The following is an 18,458-nucleotide window of genomic DNA, read 5'->3' on the forward strand; positions in this document are numbered from 1 at the left end:
AATTCTGTCAGTAATTATATAACCTATAATATGTTCTATAATATGTATGTATATCGTGCTATTATTTTTGGTTCCTTACTTTTATTATATTTGCTCCATTGTTAGTAAAATCATAGGACGATAGTGAAGGTATATTCGTAGAAAAAGGAGAGAAAATAATCTTTAGGAAAAAACAAATATTTTTTACCTTCACTATAAGTTTTGTTTACAACTCTTTAATTCTATTAAATTATATAATTTTGACATTTTGCACATATAATACATTAAAAATAAACATAAACGTAAAGAAGTACAATAATTAACTTTTATTTAATTGTACTTTATATATAATTTAATACGATAAGTAATATATCATTACATTTATGCATTTCAAAAACGAAAGTCTGTTGAGATATTCTTCCATATGATTAAGTTCGAATTTAATAGGTTTAAATATTCTTTGTCTAAAACTGAAAGAGTTGTCATATCAAAAATATGAAATAATTCTTTTGGTAAACATTAACATTTATTCTCATAAAATAAATGATACTATCCAGATATATATATATTTTTTTTTTTAAAGCATGTGAGAGCAAATTCTTTCCTATACGTATAAATGTTATACAGGTTAGTATTTCATTAGATTATCATCTGCATTTAAATAACAGTCAAAAAGATATAAACCAGCTGCATAAACTGAAATTTTCGTAATAATAAAAAGTACTATGTTACACCTATTTTTTTTGTAAATTAAATATATATCACGAACTTATCACTATATTATGTAACATAAATATGAAATATATATTGCAAAATAATTTAAAAAATTACTTCAGGATAAATGCTCTGAGACATTGTCTTATACTAAACCAAAATTAATACTTACTTTTTTACTTACTTTACTTGATTTCTGCTCCTTTCAAACCAATAACCACAAAACAATAATAGCAATATAAAATGAAATAACAATGAACACATCTGTTTCTAAATATTGTGCATTCTAAAGTAATGTATTACTCAATATACTAGAATCAACTTTTTTAACTCAATTTCAGACAAGCAATACAGTACAGAAAGGAGCAGATGAAACCAATGCAAAAATTGTCATTTCCGGTAAACGATAATTTTACATATCTAAAGAAATATTATTTAAAAACGTACTTTCTATATTTTTAGAGGTTAATGTAATTCAAACACAAATTATACATTTAAAATCTACAAGTAACGTTTTGAAATAATTTTTCTAACATATAGATATGTTCGTAGTATTCCCAAATTATGTTTGACCAATGCTGTTCCTTTTGTGGTTTGTTTTGATCACGTATAAATGTATTTCAGCGGGTAATGGAAATCAAAATTGTGCAATATATTTTAAAGGGTATTGTTTAGATCAAGACGTGGCCTTTTGCTACGAACAGTTGTACCATCATCTTCAGAATCACCATTAGCAGATACAAAATCTCGTTTCCTATCAGCATTCTAAAAAAATTTTGTTAATAAGTATATTAAGAAATCTGTTGCTTGATTAAAAGTTTTCTTCAATATATAACTCATACCTTTTTGTCCCAATGCTGGTGAAGGTACCTTAATAGTATGGTTGTTTTTTCTGTCACTATAACTATAAACAATAACCACACCAATAAGCTATGTTTAATTTAATTATTTTAAGCAGTAATAAAGTAAAAACTTACTTTGTCCTGAAGGATGATCTTTTGTAGGGAGATAAAGAGAAGGTTTCTTTATACATATTCTATTCCCATTGTCTGTATGAAAATTAGCAAAATTATTTTCATTGTGTGAAGGTAAATCCTTTAAAAACTCAGCAACAGACTGCACATAAAATGATTTTAATTGTAAAACTTACAGAGTGAACAATACTTTTAAATAGATATTAACATCAGTATTTTAACTATTAAAATTGTTTTCTCTCTCAGTTAAGTAAAATAGGATACGGAAAATATCTGAAAATTAAATGTTCTGGCTTTATTATTTACTGTACGCATAATAGAAACTCAAAACTTTGAGAATTGCTTTTTATATGAAAAAAAAAACATCACGCAAAGCTGTAAACAAAACGTTCAGATAACGTAGAAAAGTATTATTTTTTTTCGCAATAATTTAAAATAAAATGTATATAACCTAAAAAACTATTTTATATTGAAAACGAAAGTTACTGCGTACAGATAAAAAATAAATCTTACCATTTTTAAACGATAAGCTTATTATATAAATTACAATTACAATAAAAAATTAAATTAAAAAATCATATCCACTTCACAATCTCACGAAATATTTATACACCTTAAAGAAACGTTTAGAACGCTCTAATTGATGCAAAATCAACTACCGTCATTTCTTCAAACCATAGAATTCGAAATATCTAGATCCTATTCCACTTGCCGAGTACTGACGCACTAGGCACTAGTGATGGCTAGAATTGCTACTTGTGAATCACAAGTATTCGATTATATTCGTTTAAAATTACGATGATTTTTCGTAATCGCTGATGAAGAACATAACTGAAAATCTCAATCAAAACTCTTTGAACTTATAATGATCTTTGTCATAATGTTAAATAGTACATCATTCACTGTTTTTAAAGAATCTTAGTAATGCATTGATATTTTGCGAAGCTTTACACATAGCAAAGTATAATAATATTACGATGTTGACATCAAGAAGAAGAATTAATATTTTTCCCTTCAAAATACTGATATTGTTGCGTGGATTTTCAGTAAATTAAAGTTTATGGCAAAAATTAACAATTTCAAGGAAACTAAACTCAAAAATAAAATTTAGATCAGACGAATCATGTGCACACAAGTACAAATTCGAAAACATACTATAGTAAAGACGAGAATCGTAACAATATAAGATATTGGAAAGAGAATTGAATTACTTTTTATTTTTAATATTAAATTAAATAAATTGGGGGCCCCCCATACCCAAGAGGGCACTGTCGTTCTTGATCGATGTATTCAATGATCACTGGTGGCCGCCACACTGGTCTTAACCTTAACAATCGGTGCATTGTTGTAGAGTTTCTATTCTTCTTTGTTTTGCAATTAAAACATCGAAAACAGACAAGATTAGCATTCCCTATGTTTGCTTGGTTGTTTTCAATTTTCATGGATACAAAATTGTATAAACATTGGATTCAAACGATGTAAACAATGTTGTGTTTGACATTTGTTAATGTAAACATAACCTAGATTTAATTTATATTAATAGTAAAGAATATGACAAAAAACTTGGAATAAACTTGGCTTGTTTGTTGCATATAAGTCAATATATAATGTATAAGAAGAAATGGCAGAATTTGAAGAAAGTTAATGATATTTTTGAACTTGAACCAGAAATAATTAAGAGAACACAGTGTTCCTTGAGAGTTAATTTTACACATGTAGCATTTGATTGCTCTGAGGAACATCTTGTTACAACTGATTCAGCTGGATATTTATATTATGTTGACATATCAAATAGTTCACCATCTTACCAAAAATTAGGAAATATTGGACAACCAACATTTATAATATTTAATCCAATAAATAAATTTGAGATATTAGTGGGTCTTACTACAGGCAATATAAAGATTTTGAAAATAAATGTAAATATTACCCAATTTTATTTGTTGATTGCTCACAAATTACCACCTGTACATGTTTCCTTTTATAAAAATTATTGTTTAACTAGTTCATGCAAAGAAGTTATAATATGGTGTCTAAATTCTTGTAGTAAAGCTCAACAACTAAGAGTTAGTACAAAGAATGTCGTAATAAAGAAAGCAAGTTTTTCGAATTTAGGACATATTGTTGTATTATATTGTAATGACACTTTACAAACCTGGAACTTTGATCGATTGGAAGATGATGTGAAAATTGATACAAAAACATTTGGAGTGCGAAATATTAAAGACTTTGTTTTTACACAAAATGGAAGAGCAATGATTTTATCTAATGCTCAAAATAAAATTGTTATTTTAAACACATGTGATTGGAATTTATTGAAGATTTTGGATTTACCAGATAACTTTGTTGGACCAAAGCAATTGTTACTTGTGCCATTACCCTTAGATGGTGGAGCAAATAATGTATTAATATGCATTTCACCAAGTTCCACTCTTTACTTTTTTGATCTGAATCAATCTTGTATTATTCATACTCTACAAGCAATCAAGCCTATAAGGAAAATTGCAGTCTCTCCAACTGGCAGATATATAGCTTATATAGAACAAGAAGGACACTTAAAATTAATAATTGCAGAAAACCTATTTTCACAAAAATGTAAAACCTTGTCAAAAATAAAGGAATCATGCAGACCACAAGCACATGGAAAATGTGATCATTTACAATGTGTTAAGCAACTCATGGAACAAGAATTGCGTACAGAAAGATTAATACCCATTTTGAAAGAGTTTGGTGAATATCCTGAAGCATATCGTGTATTAATATGGTCAACTATTTTAAAATTGCGAGGCAATAGAAATGCATACAATGCTTTGGCTAACAAGGCAACAAATGCAAATTTTACTTCAGAACTTCTCAAAAACTACCCATTGGCAAATCGAAGTAAGAGAACATTGCTGATGACAATAATAAATTGTTTAATACAGTGGTGTCCTTTATTAAGTCAATGTTCATTTTTACCAAGTTTAGTTTTTCCATTTCTTATGGTCTTTCAGGTAATAAGGTTATTGATTTACTATAATGAAATAAAGAATAGCATTTGAAGAATAATGAAGCTTTATTTTTTATAACAATTTTTTTTTTATTACAGAAGGATCCTTTACTTGGTTTTGAACTCATGCTAAGCATATTATTAAATTATTGTCAAAAGTGGTTTGAATATCACCCTCTGCCGCCTCTAAATGTGTTAGGTATAATAGAAAATATTCTCCTGTATACAGATCCATCTTTGTTAAATATTTTTTGTGAACGAGGAGTAACATCCAGTGAATATGCATGGCCACTTTTAAAAACTGCTATGAGCGAAGTCTTATCTGGTCCTGAGTGGTTAATTTTTTGGGACAACTTAATATCTTATAAAAGGCCTTCGCTTTTGTTATTAAGTGTTATTGCTTATAGTATTTGTTCTCGTAAAATCATAATTTCTTCATTACATTCGCCAGAAAACTTTAAACGATATTTTACTAGTCAAGGTCATATCACTGCAAAGGAATTATTAAAAGTTGCTCAACAACTTGATAATGATATACCATTAAGAATACATCCTAATCGCTATCTCAGGTAAAACAATTATGGATTATAATAATTTTTTAATAATTAATAACTGACAACAAATAAGAACTTTCTAAAACTATCTCATATATTGTATAAAAATTACTCTTATTTTTTAGAAATGAATTAATTACATTGCCTTTAAAAGGACCATATCCACCATTCATGTTGCATGATTTTCCAAAATTTTTAACTGATGACATTTCTATTTTGGAATTGGAGAAGTTAAGAAAAAAAGAACAAGTTATGCGTAAACATAACTATAAAGTTATGGAAATTGCAGAAGCAAACAGACTGAAACATGAAGCAGAAGCTTTCATGGATCAAATTCATCAAACAAGATTGACTGGTAAAATTTTATTCAGGCAATAAAAGCATTATGACAGTAAATTAATTATGAAGGCTTAAATTATTATATACTTTTTAGAAGTACAAAAATGTATCAAAGAACAATTATCTGATATAGATTGGAAATTCAGAACAACAGATACGGCGAAAACACTGGAAACGTGTAAGCATATTTGTAATCTTCCAGAATTAGATATAAATGTTTCAAATGACGAGGATGTTGTAGATTATAGAAATAACAAATCAAAACATTACGAAAAACTTCAGCGAGATGTAGACGAATTAGAATATGAAGTACAAAGCCTCTTGAATTCGTTACGATCTCAGAAATCAAGAGCAGAAAATACTTGATATATAATAAAATAATTCTAAACCAGGCCTAACGAACTAGTGAAAAGGTCCAATTGTGGTTCACGCCAATTCGCCAATTCGTCAGGCCTGTTTTAAATAACAAAATCAAAACTTTTAGATTTAATGTGAAAAGCATTGAAATACAATAATATTTAAAGTGGAATCAAGTATTAATGAATAAACATTCTTAACTTGTAGAAATTTATTATAAAATTTGTATACAATATCTACAATTTATTAATATAATAAATCATTTTTGTATAAAAGATTAAAAATATTAATTTACTTTGTTTCTGTATAAACAATGATGATATTATGCAGCTTATGCTGTTTACGTTCTTAAATTTACAATTGTCCCATTAATATTGCTTTAAAGTAGACATTAATCATATTGAACGAATGAATGAACAGGGACATTAAGTTTTTCTCTTGCTTTTAATGCATTTAATTCAATTACTACTAAACATTCAATCACTTCAGCTCCAGTTGATTTTATTAATTCTACTGCAGCAGCCATAGAACCTATATTTGTACAGTTAAAACATATGTCACAAAACTAACTTCTTTCATAAAACTGGGAAAACTTCCGATATTACTTTTATCTTACCTCCTGTTGCTAGTAAATCATCTACAATAAGCACTCGTGAGTCTTTTTTTATGCAATCAGTTTGTATTTCAAATATTTCCTATTTAAAGAAATTTTTTTAAGTAATAACAAAAACGATATTAACAGTGGAATGTTATAAATTATAATTCTAACCTGTCCATATTCAAGAGTAAAATCTTTTTGTGTAACTTTTCCTGGAAGTTTTCCTTTTTTCCTAATAGGTACAAAAGGTTTCCCCAATTCTATACAGATCATAGGTCCAAGGAGGAAACCTCTTGAATCAAGACCTACAACCAAATCTACTTCGAGAAATAAAGTATGCTCTACTATTAAATCTTTCATTGCACGCAATGCTACTATGTTATGGAATACGCTGAATATATCTCTGAAAATAAGTGATTCTTGAAACGTAATAATTCAACTCCAATATCTATTTTTCCTTAATTTTTAAAAATGACCTTGGAAATGTTTTGAGGTTAATCATCCACAATCAAAGTAATCAATGTAATATAAATTTGACATAATACTCACCGAAATACAACACCAGGTATAGGAAAATCAGGATAACTTTTAATTGTATTCCGCAACAAATTAATTTTTTCGTTTTTATCCATTTTGAATAATTGAAAATCTCGAATACCGATGGTTGTACTACGGTTGAAAATAAAAATAATAAATTAATTTCAATATTATAGTGCACTATATTGCAATTATTAAGCAGGTAAATATATACATTCACACCGTTAGAATGCAAAAATGGTAAAAATATGTGAAATTTGTGTAAATATCGAAGTTTTGATTCCAAAAAACAGGTGTTAGTAAGTACACATGTATACTTAGGTACATACAGTATGACCAAATTTGATATAATTGAGCAGTAGGACGTGTGACATTATCAGATCAGGCTACGCTGAAGCAGATAAAAGTTTATTGGAGTTATAATACTAATCCTGTTATCGTACTCATATTTTTTTGATGATATAATTGCTTGGTGCATAATTGCACATTTACTACGTAAGCTCGGTGCTTCGCGCAACTTCGAGAAATCGAGAAAGAAGGTGAGTGTGAGCTTTCCCTTCTTGCTCTTATAACAGCTGAAATTCGACTTCCGAAAGTTAATGTATTCACACATTATACATTTGCATGATTAACATTAAAGTATCTATCGATCGATTTGCTTATGAATCGCATTATCGATCGAGAATTTAATCTTCGTGAAATGTCGAAGATCGATGCTTTGCATAGCAACAAATCGCGATTTCTATCTAGGGTAACCTCGACCGCACGGTATCAACAAAATTATTCGAGATACAGGATTTAATTTAGGATGATCAAATAGATTGCGATTGTGTGTAAATATATTTACGCGCTAGATATTCTAACTTTGCAAGCGATTATCATTATCAATAAAATTTGTTCGTTTTGTTAGAAGAACAGAAATTCTTCGATCGATAATCGAACAGAAACGTTTGTCGACTCACGTTCGCACTCTATGCGTAAGAAATGTGACTTTGTGAATCAAATTTAAGAATCTTGTCGTCTGCTACTACAAATCGACAAAAGTGTGAGTTATATTTAATTTATACTTTATGTCGTCATCTATCAATATGATTATAAAGTTAAGGTATTTATGTTGTTTCTACTTGAGACATTCTTAATTCCGTGACTTAACGAAGTTTCGAAAACAAGGTTTAATTTTCCTTTCCGAAATACAAGCTTCGGGAGACAGCGGAGCTTCCCCCCCCCCCCCCCCCCCCCCCTATTCGCGAGCGTTACTGGGTACAGCGGATCGTCATTTGTACTTTGAAAGTTAACGTAGTAAGACGTGTCACGACGTGCCGGCGTTTCGCCACCAACGAGGTCCGTATTTCTAACCTGTTGATATTTCATCATTACTACTCTCGTTTACTTGCTATCGATACTTTCGCATAATATTAATACATTTTTAATTATAAATTCAATCGACATCGTAACAGATATTGAATCGGTTTCGTACTTTTTCTCTATCTGAATTCAATTACGATTTCCTGCAATATAATTTGGATTTAATCATTACTCAATTATGATAATCGTTCATATATTTTAATGCATTTTTATTTTATTTCTGTTACAGTCTCTTATTGGAATTCGAAATTAACGGATTTCTTTTCGAAATATGAGCTTTGTCAGGCAGCGCCCCCTCCCCCCCAATTTGCAAGCGTTGCTAGGTACAGCGATAGGGTCGTCATTGGTGCTGTAAAAACTAAAGTAGTAGGACGTGTTCAGACATGTCTGGACTTGTCTTCGTTTCGCTATTAACAAGGTACGTATTTCTAACCTGTTGATATTTTATCACTATAACTAGGCGCATTTACTTTCTATCGGTGCTTTCGCCTACTATTAATATATTTTTGATCATAAATTCAATCAATATCGTGACAAATATTTAATCGGTGCCGTACTTTTTCTCCGACATTCGGTCGGTGTTAATTAGTAACATGTCTATCTGAATTCAATTACGATTTCTTGCAATATAATTTGGATTTAATCATTACTCAATTATGATAATCGTTCATGTACTTTAATGCATTTTTATTTCGTTTCTGTTACAGTTTCTTCCTGGGATACAAAATCAAGGAACGTTATATTGGCGCGTAAACGACGCCATGTTAGATAAACGACTCGAAGAAATTTCAAACGGAATATTGGTAACCTTTCAATTATTACAAGTAAAATTTATATTTATATATTTTTGTTTATTTATTGAGTTCTTTTAAGTTGCAAGCATGATATAAAATTTTATAATCGATCAGTGTTAAGATAAAACATAAAAATGGTTAACGAATTTTTTATTTACTTCGATATAATATTAAAGCATTTTCAATTTTGTGATACTTTGAAATGGCGTCTGTAGATATTAACAGTAAATTGCAATGGTTTGTATTTAACTGTATTCTGATCATGATTGCACATTTCTGAGTATTATTCATTTAGTTGATTGTTTATTTTTCTTTATAAATTGTTGTAATTGCAATTTGCATACATATTTCGATGCAAATTTAAGAAAACGTAGAAACTACGTAGTTGGAATATGCTATTCGAGCATAACTAATTAACGAATTTTAAATTTTGCAAATTTCGGAATATTTATAAAAAGTACGTGATATTCCAACATCCGATTAAATGAACATAATCATGCTTACAACTCTAACTGTGAAAATTGGTGATTTAATATTTATAAATTGAATAATTACTTTAGAGTAATTATTTCCTTGAATAATATTTTATCGGGAATATTTCGTTGTTTGAAAATATTTCGCCTTCGTAGCGTTGATCTTTTACGGTCGGTTATAGTGAGTAGTATTTCTATTGACGAATAAGGAAAAGAAAGAAAACCAGTAGGAAAAGCACACGTGTGTTTATTGTATTTCTTCTCTCCTGTCCCTTTCTTTCCAGCTTTTTTTCCAGGAAATTTGTTGGCCGCGCGCAATGCGGCCGGTAGCTTCAGTGCTTGTGCGTAGCAACAGTTTATTTCTCGGGGCAAAGTGACCCCGAGTAGAGCGAGAATAGAAGCAGTGTTTCTTACGCAGTTTTAAATTACTTCCAGAGCATCGTGGCTCTTGTTTTCTGAATCGTGAGAATAGAATCATTTGTTCGTCGATTTCGATCTTCGGTCGCGGTAATGTAATTTAATATCTAATGATTGTTTTTTTTAATTTGAAGTTAAAACTTTTCGTTATCGGGGTTAGAGTTAGTGCATCACTGAAGATGACTAATTGGGCGGTGCTCCTCGAGCGAACAATGTAAGTATAAATTTATACTTTCAAATTTTTAATTAAAAATCTCTACAGTTTTAACAATAGATTCAAATTGTTACAGTCTCTGAACCTGATCCTGGAAACCAGCAAAAGTATCCAGAGGACTATCGGGCGGTGGACCACGAACGAACAATGTAAGATAAATTTATACTTTCAAATTTTTAATTAAAAATCTCTATAATTTTAACAGTAGATTCTAATTGTTTTCTTGTATTCTTCCGATAGTCTCTGGACTTCATCCTCGAAATCAGCAGGACCATGCTGACTTCGCTGATGACTTCAAGTGATCAACATCGTCATCCGAGTATTTACACTCTACGATTGAGTGAGTCGCATGACATTTCTGTTCCTCTGGTCCCCAATCATGTTGTAGGATGAAAGATCCTAATCAACACGGATGACCAGTTGTATACTTAGTATTTTTGACGAGTTTAGTGACAGCGGGTATTTTTCATACCCGCGAGTAGTAACATCTATTGATATATTTTTTTAGTGCAGGCTAGGGTCTTCTTGCACTCGCGTTTTTTAACGTAACAAATAAATGTTTCTCAATGTGATAATATAATTTTTATAAAATATGTAAAATATTTTCATTAACTTTACATAAATTATATGATTAAGTAGAATATAAATTGATATAATGTGAAAACATTATATTAATCATATGACCGAGTAGAATATGAATGCCAATTAATATAGATACAATATCATTATACAATAATTTTTACATTAATTGATCGTTTACTTAATTAATACATCATATGATGTATTTCATGTGCAAGAAGACGTTTCGCGATTGATCAATTTTCAAGTCTAAGTAACATGCATATTAGTTTCATCTTTTAAAAACTTTACTTTGATGATAGAATCGACCAAGGATAATTGAATATTTTGAGTAATAATTAATAAATTCATTTCAATAATGTACTTCAATTTTAAAAGTAAATTATTTTATCATGAAGTTTTAAGTAAAATCTTTCATTTTAATATTAAATTTCAATCATGAAATAATAAATATTTTTCAATATTAACATATTTTATTGTTGATATATTAGATATAAAAAGGTCGAGTCATTTTTACTAAAAATTATATAAATACCGTTTAGCACCATTTACTTAATTAATCACTTTTCTAGTCAGGATTTTCAGGATAATCATTCCGTGCTCGTTGCCTAAGTTCATGCACATGCCCAGGTGCTATTTGCATGAGCGAATGCAACGGGGCACGATGATTTAGTTTGTAAAATTTCTAATAAATCATATGTGTGCGGCTGATACTGGGCTAATGATTCGTGCACGACGTAATCTCCACATGTGTGTGTTTGTGGTTAGGCTGTGGAATTACGTCGATTAAACAATTCGATTTAATTCGTTACATTTCTATAAATTGCAATATTGAACTTCTATTTACCAATTTATCAAATAAATTATTGATATTATTGTTTAGATATTCATTTTAATACACGATGATTGTAGTAGTTCATACTACAATAAAGTAACAAGTACAACATAATTGATTAGAGACTTTATTTTATATTAAATAATACAAAGATTTTATATTACATTAAAATATTATCTATAATATAAATACGCAATGGTCACTAGTCCGTGTCAGCTGATTTCAGAAATTGGTACGTATCTTAGAGTGTGAATGTTTGCAATGTTCGGGTGTCGGAGGAACCCCGGGGAGTCCTCTCTAGTTTAGGTCGCGCCCGGACATTAAGAATGAGAATCGTGGAGTGTTTGTTTGCGAGAATGAGTTTTGCAATTTTTTAAATATAGGGTTAGGTAGGTAGGTAGCTTTTTTCTGGTGTGTGTGTGCTAGATCTAAGTAGGTAGGGTCAGAGCAGGACTGTCCACATTAGTCATTCGGGTAGGCGCGTTTTCGCGTGGCAGTTCTGTTCCTGTAGTTACGATTTTGAGAGTAGAAATCTTGCTAATTCAAACGGTGTATGCTGTTTGTTTTGGCTTTATTTTCGACTCCTCGAATCGCGCGACTCTTAAATCGCTCTCACGCGCTCGCGGTCGTGATTAGGTCCCTTACGAAACGTTCGTCCCGCTCGAGATTCATCGCGTATGCTCTTTCAACAATTCGTATATTGTTGGAAGACTATGTATTGCACAAAATCTCGAGCCAAGTCTTAAGTAAGTTTCAGGCTTCGGCAGGACCGCCGAAGAAAGAAAAGGCTCTCAATGAGCTGAAGAAGCCCTGACAAATTGTTTCAAGAGTGGGCTACAACAAATGGCTGTTCATCTTCATCTTCGGATGAGGATGGAAAGTCATTCCTGTTACTACTTTGTCACTTAACTCGTCTGTAGTTGTAGTTAGTTTATTTTCTGGCTGGCTCACGTATGCATGTACTTTGTATTGCATGATTGCACCATACATGCCAGCCATCCCTCCCCTGTATTCTGTTGGTTGGCTCACGTATGCAAGTACTTTGTACATGATTGCACCATACATGCCAGCTATCAGGGCAATTCGCGGTTTTGATATACATAGAGTTGCGAATATGCAATAATCGCGTTTGCTTTTAGTGTTGCGAATTACTATTTTTCGCGTTTTCTTTTCAGGGTAGTGTTGCGACTTGACACGATACGCGATTGGTTTTATGCAAACTTAGTTACTGAATGTTTGCTTTAAAAATAGCGTTGCGAATGATCAGTAAACGCGATTACTTGTAGAGTTGCGAATTACTATTTTTTGCGTTTGCTTTTCAGGGTAGTGTTGCGAATAATTACCATTCGCGATTGTTTTTTTACTTTTTTATACATACAGGGTGTTCGGCCACCGCTGGGAAAAATTTTAATGGGGAATTCTAGAGGTAAAAATAAGACGAAAATCAAGAATACTAATTTAGTGATGGAGGCTTCGTTAACAATTAAATTCAAAAATCTCAAATCGTTCTGGAAAAATTATTTTCGTTTGCGGGGGTCAATTACAATCATTTTTGATGAATAGACATACCCCCGAAATCTTGCGCATTTTCGAGAAAAAAATTAGAGTAAGTGCTGAAAATTTTGGGTGCAAAAAAAGACTTTCGAATCGTCTTGGAAAAATTATTTTTAGTTGCAGGGGTCAATTGCAAGCATTTTTGGTCAACAGACATACCCCCAAAATCCTACTCAGTTTCGAGAAAAAAATTCCTTATCGAAAATATAATTTCTGGCCAGAAATGTTTGTCCGAATTTTCATGCGAATCTTTAAAACGTCATAACTTCTGAACAGATTGGGCGATTTTAACGTTTAAAAAAGCAAACTACGCATATTTCGATGGAGAATATGTACAAATCGCAAAAATATTCGAAAAGTTGGTCCTTGATCCCCGTAAAATGAGAAAAACCTCATAAAAATGGTCCAATTTTCAAACAGCCATAACTCCTACAATTGTGAATATATTTCAATGAAACTTTTTTCTGAAACAGAGCTCATGGGTACCTACAAAAAAGTATTAGACAACTTTTCTGTAGGGCGTCAAATAAAATTATCAAAAATGAAAAAGGAATTTTTAAGAAAAATCAACGGGGGGTAGGTGCTTAAATTTTTCGGCGAAAAAAAAAAATTTCAAATCGTTTTAGAAAAATTATTTTCGATTGCGGGGGTCAATTACAATCATTTTTGGTGAATAGACATACTCCCGAAATCCTGCGCATTTTCGAGAAAAAAATTCAGTACGGGCGGAACTTTAAACGTTAATAACTTTTTAACGAAGTCTCCATTAACAAATTAGTATTCTTGATTTTCGTCTTATTTTGACCTCTAGAATCCCCCATTAAAACTTTTCCCAGGGGTGGCTGAACACCCTGTATAATGGATATCAACCGCGTTTGGAATTTTCATATTATAAATTAGCGTTGCGATCTTGATTTATCATACTTTTATTTAGCGTTGCGATATTTTCAATGCCCAAATTCGATCCTAACTGTAGTAATAGTAGTAGTTAGTTTATTTTGCGGTCAGTACATGTGTATTTACATGTACTATTAGCCCCTGATTAAAGTTAGAGTTGCGAATAATAATACAATGTTCGCGTTTGCTCGTAGGGTTGCGAATAAATATTTATCGCGTTGATATGCCAGTGTTGCGAATAAACACGATTCGCGATTGTTTTATACAAATTTAGGAACCGGAGTTTGCTTTTAAAATAGCGTTGCGAATGATTGGTAAACGTGACTGCTTTTAGAGTTGCGAGTTACTATTTTTCGCGTTTGCTTTTCAGGATAGTGTTGCGAATAATCATCATTCGCGGTTGTTTTTATTGTTATAAATCGCGTTTGGAATTTTTATATTATAAATTAGCGTTGCGATTTTGATTTATCGCGTTATTTGCCCCTTAGTGTTGCGACATTTAAAATATCTAACTTCATCCCAACATGTGCCACTCTGCTGTAGTTAATAGTAGTTTGCAGTAGTTAGTTTAGTTCCTGCATGTGTATTTGCATCAACTACGAACGCCGCCAGTACCTGCTTCAGCATTTTTGGGCAAAAAGCGATTTGCATTAGCGTTGCGAGACATAAATATAATATTTCCATTAAAGACAGAGTTGCGAAAAATATGCAATAATTGCGTTTGCTTGTAGAGTTGCGAATTACTATTTTTCGCGTTTCTTTTTCAGGGTAGTGTTGCGAATTCCATACGCGATTGCTGTTATTGTTATTTAAAAATAACGTTGCGAATGCAGTGATCGGTTTGCTCTTAGCGTTGCGAATTACTATTTTTCGCGTTTGCTTTCCAGGGTAGTGTTGCGAATAATCACCATTCGCGATTGCTTTTATCATTAGAAATCGCGTTTGTAATTTTTATATTATAAATTAGCGTTGCGATCTTGATTTATCGCGGTTTTATTAATTAATGTTACGATCTAATGCCCAAAATCTGATACTGGCCACTGCTTCAGGATCATCATGAAGAAGCTGCGATTTTACAAAGCCTCGAATGGCTCAACTTCTTTATTAAAATTAGTGTTGCGTATTATTTAATATGGGTGCACGCGATTTGATTAATAAAACGACCCTGTGTGGTTTGTTTTACGAATAATAAGCACCCCTCGCGACTTTTGTATTTTTTATAAATTAAGCGTTGCGGAAGAAAGAATGGTCCACTCACGTGCTGTTGTTTGAATTTATGAGTGGGCGTTTATTCTAATTATCTGAAATATATCTTCTTCATATATTTGTCAATGGAAATACTGCTTGAAAGTACTGTTGTATACAGCCCAAATGTTTCATTGATCATAACGTGTTAAAATTTGTAATTTTAATTCAATTTCGATTACGTACTATTTATGTTTCTAAATTTTGTAATATCAACTTTTGCTCGTGGAAGGTCTAGTTCAAATATTAATTTTATAATATCAGTTTTACTATGATCGATGAACATGAGTCTACCTTGACGGTACATAATTATTTTTTCGTGTATCCATTAATACATTTCCATTTCAGCTACTAATCCTTTGAACAAGTTCTTTTTACAGAGTATATAAGCATAGAAGAATAAAATTGGAAATTGCAAATGGAAAAACTCGATATGAATTGAAAATAAGTAATGATAAAAGTTACTACAAGGTCGTTTGTGTATAACTTGATCGTTCTTATGGAAATAACTATCTTATGCAATTATTTATTATGTGAGTTTTTGTTTCAGGAAAACTCCGTGCGATTAACAAAGACAAGAAACAGAAAATATCTTATCATATTTCTTTCTTTTGTATGAGATATATTTATTGTATATGAGTGTATATTTCAGGAAAACATTGTGGGATTGACAAAGACACCAAAAAGATAATATCTTATCACATTTCTTTCTTTTCTATGAGATATATTTATTGTATATAAGTGTATATTTCAGGAAAATATCGTGGAATTGACAAAGACATCAAGAAGAAAATAATTTCTACAGATTGCGTTAGAATATAAGTATAAATGTACACTATAGATTATAAAATAAACAAGCGTTTTGCGGCGCCTTATTAGATACTACCGTAACACACGCGTATATTTAAGTAGGAATGTTTAATATTAAGGTACATACTAGTATTCTACTAGACAAGGTTCGTACGTGCAGTTGCACATTTCTACTTCGTTCTTGAGTGTCTTATTAGGCACTATCGAAATACAACTGTCCATTTAGGTAGGAACAATCAATATGAAGGTATACATATAGATATTGGTATTCTAATAGTCAGGGTTCGTACGTGCAGTTGCACATTCCAATTTCGTTCCTAGAAAACATCTGGTGAATCATCTCACATGTATCGACATTTTGTTAGCCTCAGGTCTGTTTATCAGGCAGGTGTTCTGAAAACTCTTCTTTTGTTATTAGTTTCTAACAATGGTCGAATTTCGATCGCTTTTCTCTTAAGAGAAAATATCCAAAGGTAGAGTCGAATTCCTCATCAATGGAGGGTGGTTGGGGTGAGGATAGGGCGGGTCTCCATTCGCAGCAACCTCCACGTGGTGAGACCTGGGAATCATTATTATTTACTATATAATTAATTGTATCGCTCGTAACTATATAATGTAATTATTAATTACATAGTAAATAATATGAGCCAATGGCTGCGACCTTCCTCGCGTAATTTCACGTACGTTCTTCAGAAACTAGTCTATAATCCCAAAATTCTACGCACTGTCGAGAAAACAATTCTTTATCGAAAATATAATGTGGGGTCAGAAATGTTTCCCTGAAAATATAAAAAATCATAATTCCTGAACGGATTGAAGGATTTTAATGTTTCAAAATGCAAACAACGCGTATTTTTGTAATGAATATTTAGAAATGTTCGAAGGGTCTTTCTTTAACCCCGTAAAGTGAGAAAACCCCATAAAAATGGTTCAATTTTCAAACGACCATAACTCATTCAAAAGTGAATGTATTTCATTAATCATACCTCTTGGCATTTCCTTTGTCTTCGCTGGACCCCTGTTCTTGATGAAACCTCATTGTTGACCATCTATGACCATAATCCAACCATTGTTGATCAACAAATATCCAATGACTCATTAAAATGATCTCGAAGTTGAAGATTAAAGCTTTTTTACAAGAATCCCCTTACAATTTGATGCACGATCTTAACATTTTATTCCACTTTGAAGGAGTGTATCTCAAGATTGGGAAATAAAAGATTAAATATTAATCGGAAATTTGTGATAATCGGCACAATAAGACATACATACACATAATTTAGAATTATACTTACCACTGGATACTGAATCGATACTTATTCTAACACTATTAAGCATCTTTTTATAATCGCAAAGAGCACCAAGAAATTCATGAAAGCAGTACTACTCTAAGAATGATAGTTGACAGAAACTGTGATGAAGTCTATAGGCTGTATTTAATGATTTTATATTTCCAATGAAATTAATCGATTGATTTCCAATTTTGAACTGTACAGCTTTCATTCCGTTAGAAAACAATAAATTTTCTCTAATTTCATTTTCTGTCTCACTACCTCTTGTGTTCATTTCTGTAACTTATTGATAATGTTGCGAGTGATACGAAAATGGTAATTGGGCTCTAGAGCCCCAGAAAAATGAACAGAAAAAATACATTGGATGTAAGGTCTACTCATATACCTCGTCTGTGGTATTGTCATAGATCAGGTATAAAATAGACTATGTCTTAATTATAATCGTAATTCCAAAGAGTGCTAAATTTGATTTCCAGTGTGAATCGATAAAAAAAGCAATGCATGCAACCACAGGCGAGATATACTAGTAGACCCTGATCATATTTTTACTATTAAAAAAAATGAATTTTTTGTTTACTATGTTTATAGACGTACGTTCATGTATCTATATTATTAATACGATTGAATCTAAATAACCGAATGAATTTCAATGTAATTTTATATTTGTAGAAATTTCAAAAAAGGTCAGATGATAAAGGAGTACAAGGAATTTGTTTAATAGGACATTCACTAGACCATGCAATAGAACTTGTAATAATCAGCATTATGTAATATTTTACATTACAGTTACAAGCATATTCTTATACGCAGAGATTAAAAAAACTATTTACATAAAGTAACGTATTACAAAGTTAGTAATATATTATAAAAAACAATATTCATTAAAGCAGATGTAATAGAAAAGAAAATTATAACAGAATTCTGTTCCTTACGACTTATTAA

General features: G+C 31.1%; 3 protein-coding genes across 9 annotated transcripts; 1 reads left to right on the forward strand and 2 right to left on the reverse strand.

The window, feature by feature from the left end:
* Positions 1-214: 214 nt before the first annotated feature.
* Positions 215-2,336, reverse strand: LOC143347495 (DET1- and DDB1-associated protein 1). The gene is made up of 4 exons (XM_076776691.1): positions 2,181-2,336; positions 1,671-1,809; positions 1,536-1,597; positions 215-1,458 (listed from the first exon to the last, which is right to left on the reverse strand). Exons 1-4 carry the CDS (start codon positions 2,181-2,183, stop codon positions 1,351-1,353), a joined length of 312 nt encoding a protein of 103 aa, XP_076632806.1. The 5' UTR covers positions 2,184-2,336; the 3' UTR covers positions 215-1,350.
* A 618-nt stretch (positions 2,337-2,954) lies between these two features.
* LOC143347728 (TBC1 domain family member 31) lies at positions 2,955-6,117 on the forward strand. 3 transcript variants are annotated; one of them, XM_076777186.1, is made up of 5 exons: positions 2,955-4,660; positions 4,756-5,225; positions 5,336-5,565; positions 5,644-5,727; positions 5,791-6,117. In XM_076777186.1, exons 1-5 carry the CDS (start codon positions 3,275-3,277, stop codon positions 5,913-5,915), a joined length of 2,295 nt encoding a protein of 764 aa, XP_076633301.1. In that variant the 5' UTR covers positions 2,955-3,274; the 3' UTR covers positions 5,916-6,117. The 3 variants fall into 3 exon arrangements, with proteins under 3 accessions (XP_076633301.1, XP_076633299.1, XP_076633300.1); XM_076777184.1 differs by having other exon boundaries at positions 5,644-6,117; XM_076777185.1 differs by having other exon boundaries at positions 4,759-5,225; positions 5,644-6,117.
* Aprt (adenine phosphoribosyltransferase) lies at positions 6,100-7,620 on the reverse strand. Of its 5 annotated transcripts, none has more exons than XM_076777234.1 (5): positions 7,371-7,620; positions 7,054-7,173; positions 6,676-6,907; positions 6,523-6,601; positions 6,100-6,437 (listed from the first exon to the last, which is right to left on the reverse strand). In XM_076777234.1, the coding sequence occupies exons 2-5, from the start codon at positions 7,134-7,136 to the stop codon at positions 6,298-6,300; spliced, it is 534 nt and encodes a 177-aa protein (XP_076633349.1). In that variant the 5' UTR covers positions 7,137-7,173; positions 7,371-7,620; the 3' UTR covers positions 6,100-6,297. The 5 variants fall into 5 exon arrangements, with proteins under 5 accessions (XP_076633349.1, XP_076633347.1, XP_076633348.1 ...); XM_076777232.1 differs by having other exon boundaries at positions 7,485-7,597; XM_076777233.1 differs by having other exon boundaries at positions 6,676-6,923; positions 7,485-7,597.
* Positions 7,621-18,458: the final 10,838 nt, after the last annotated feature.

Source organism: Colletes latitarsis, chromosome 11, assembly GCF_051014445.1.
Source record: "Colletes latitarsis isolate SP2378_abdomen chromosome 11, iyColLati1, whole genome shotgun sequence".
NCBI lineage: Eukaryota > Metazoa > Arthropoda > Insecta > Hymenoptera > Colletidae > Colletes > Colletes latitarsis.

Coding starts and splice junctions, on each gene's coding strand:
- LOC143347495 (XM_076776691.1), bottom strand. Junction 1,598..1,670: donor AGATCATCCTTCAGGACAAA/GTAAGTTTTTAC, acceptor TATTGTTTATAG/TTATAGTGACAGAAAAAACA. Junction 1,459..1,535: donor ACCAGCATTGGGACAAAAAG/GTATGAGTTATA, acceptor AAATTTTTTTAG/AATGCTGATAGGAAACGAGA.
- LOC143347728 (XM_076777184.1), top strand. CDS start 3,275: ATGTATAAGAAGAAATGGCAGAATTTGAAGAAAGTTAATGATATTTTT. Junction 4,661..4,755: donor CATTTCTTATGGTCTTTCAG/GTAATAAGGTTA, acceptor TTTTTATTACAG/AAGGATCCTTTACTTGGTTT. Junction 5,226..5,335: donor CATCCTAATCGCTATCTCAG/GTAAAACAATTA, acceptor CTTATTTTTTAG/AAATGAATTAATTACATTGC.
- Aprt (XM_076777232.1), bottom strand. CDS start 7,519: ATGCACCAAGCAATTATATCATCAAAAAAATATGA. Junction 7,174..7,484: donor ATATCATCAAAAAAATATGA/GTACGATAACAG, acceptor TTTCAACCGTAG/TACAACCATCGGTATTCGAG. Junction 6,438..6,522: donor TGATTTACTAGCAACAGGAG/GTAAGATAAAAG, acceptor GTACAAATATAG/GTTCTATGGCTGCTGCAGTA.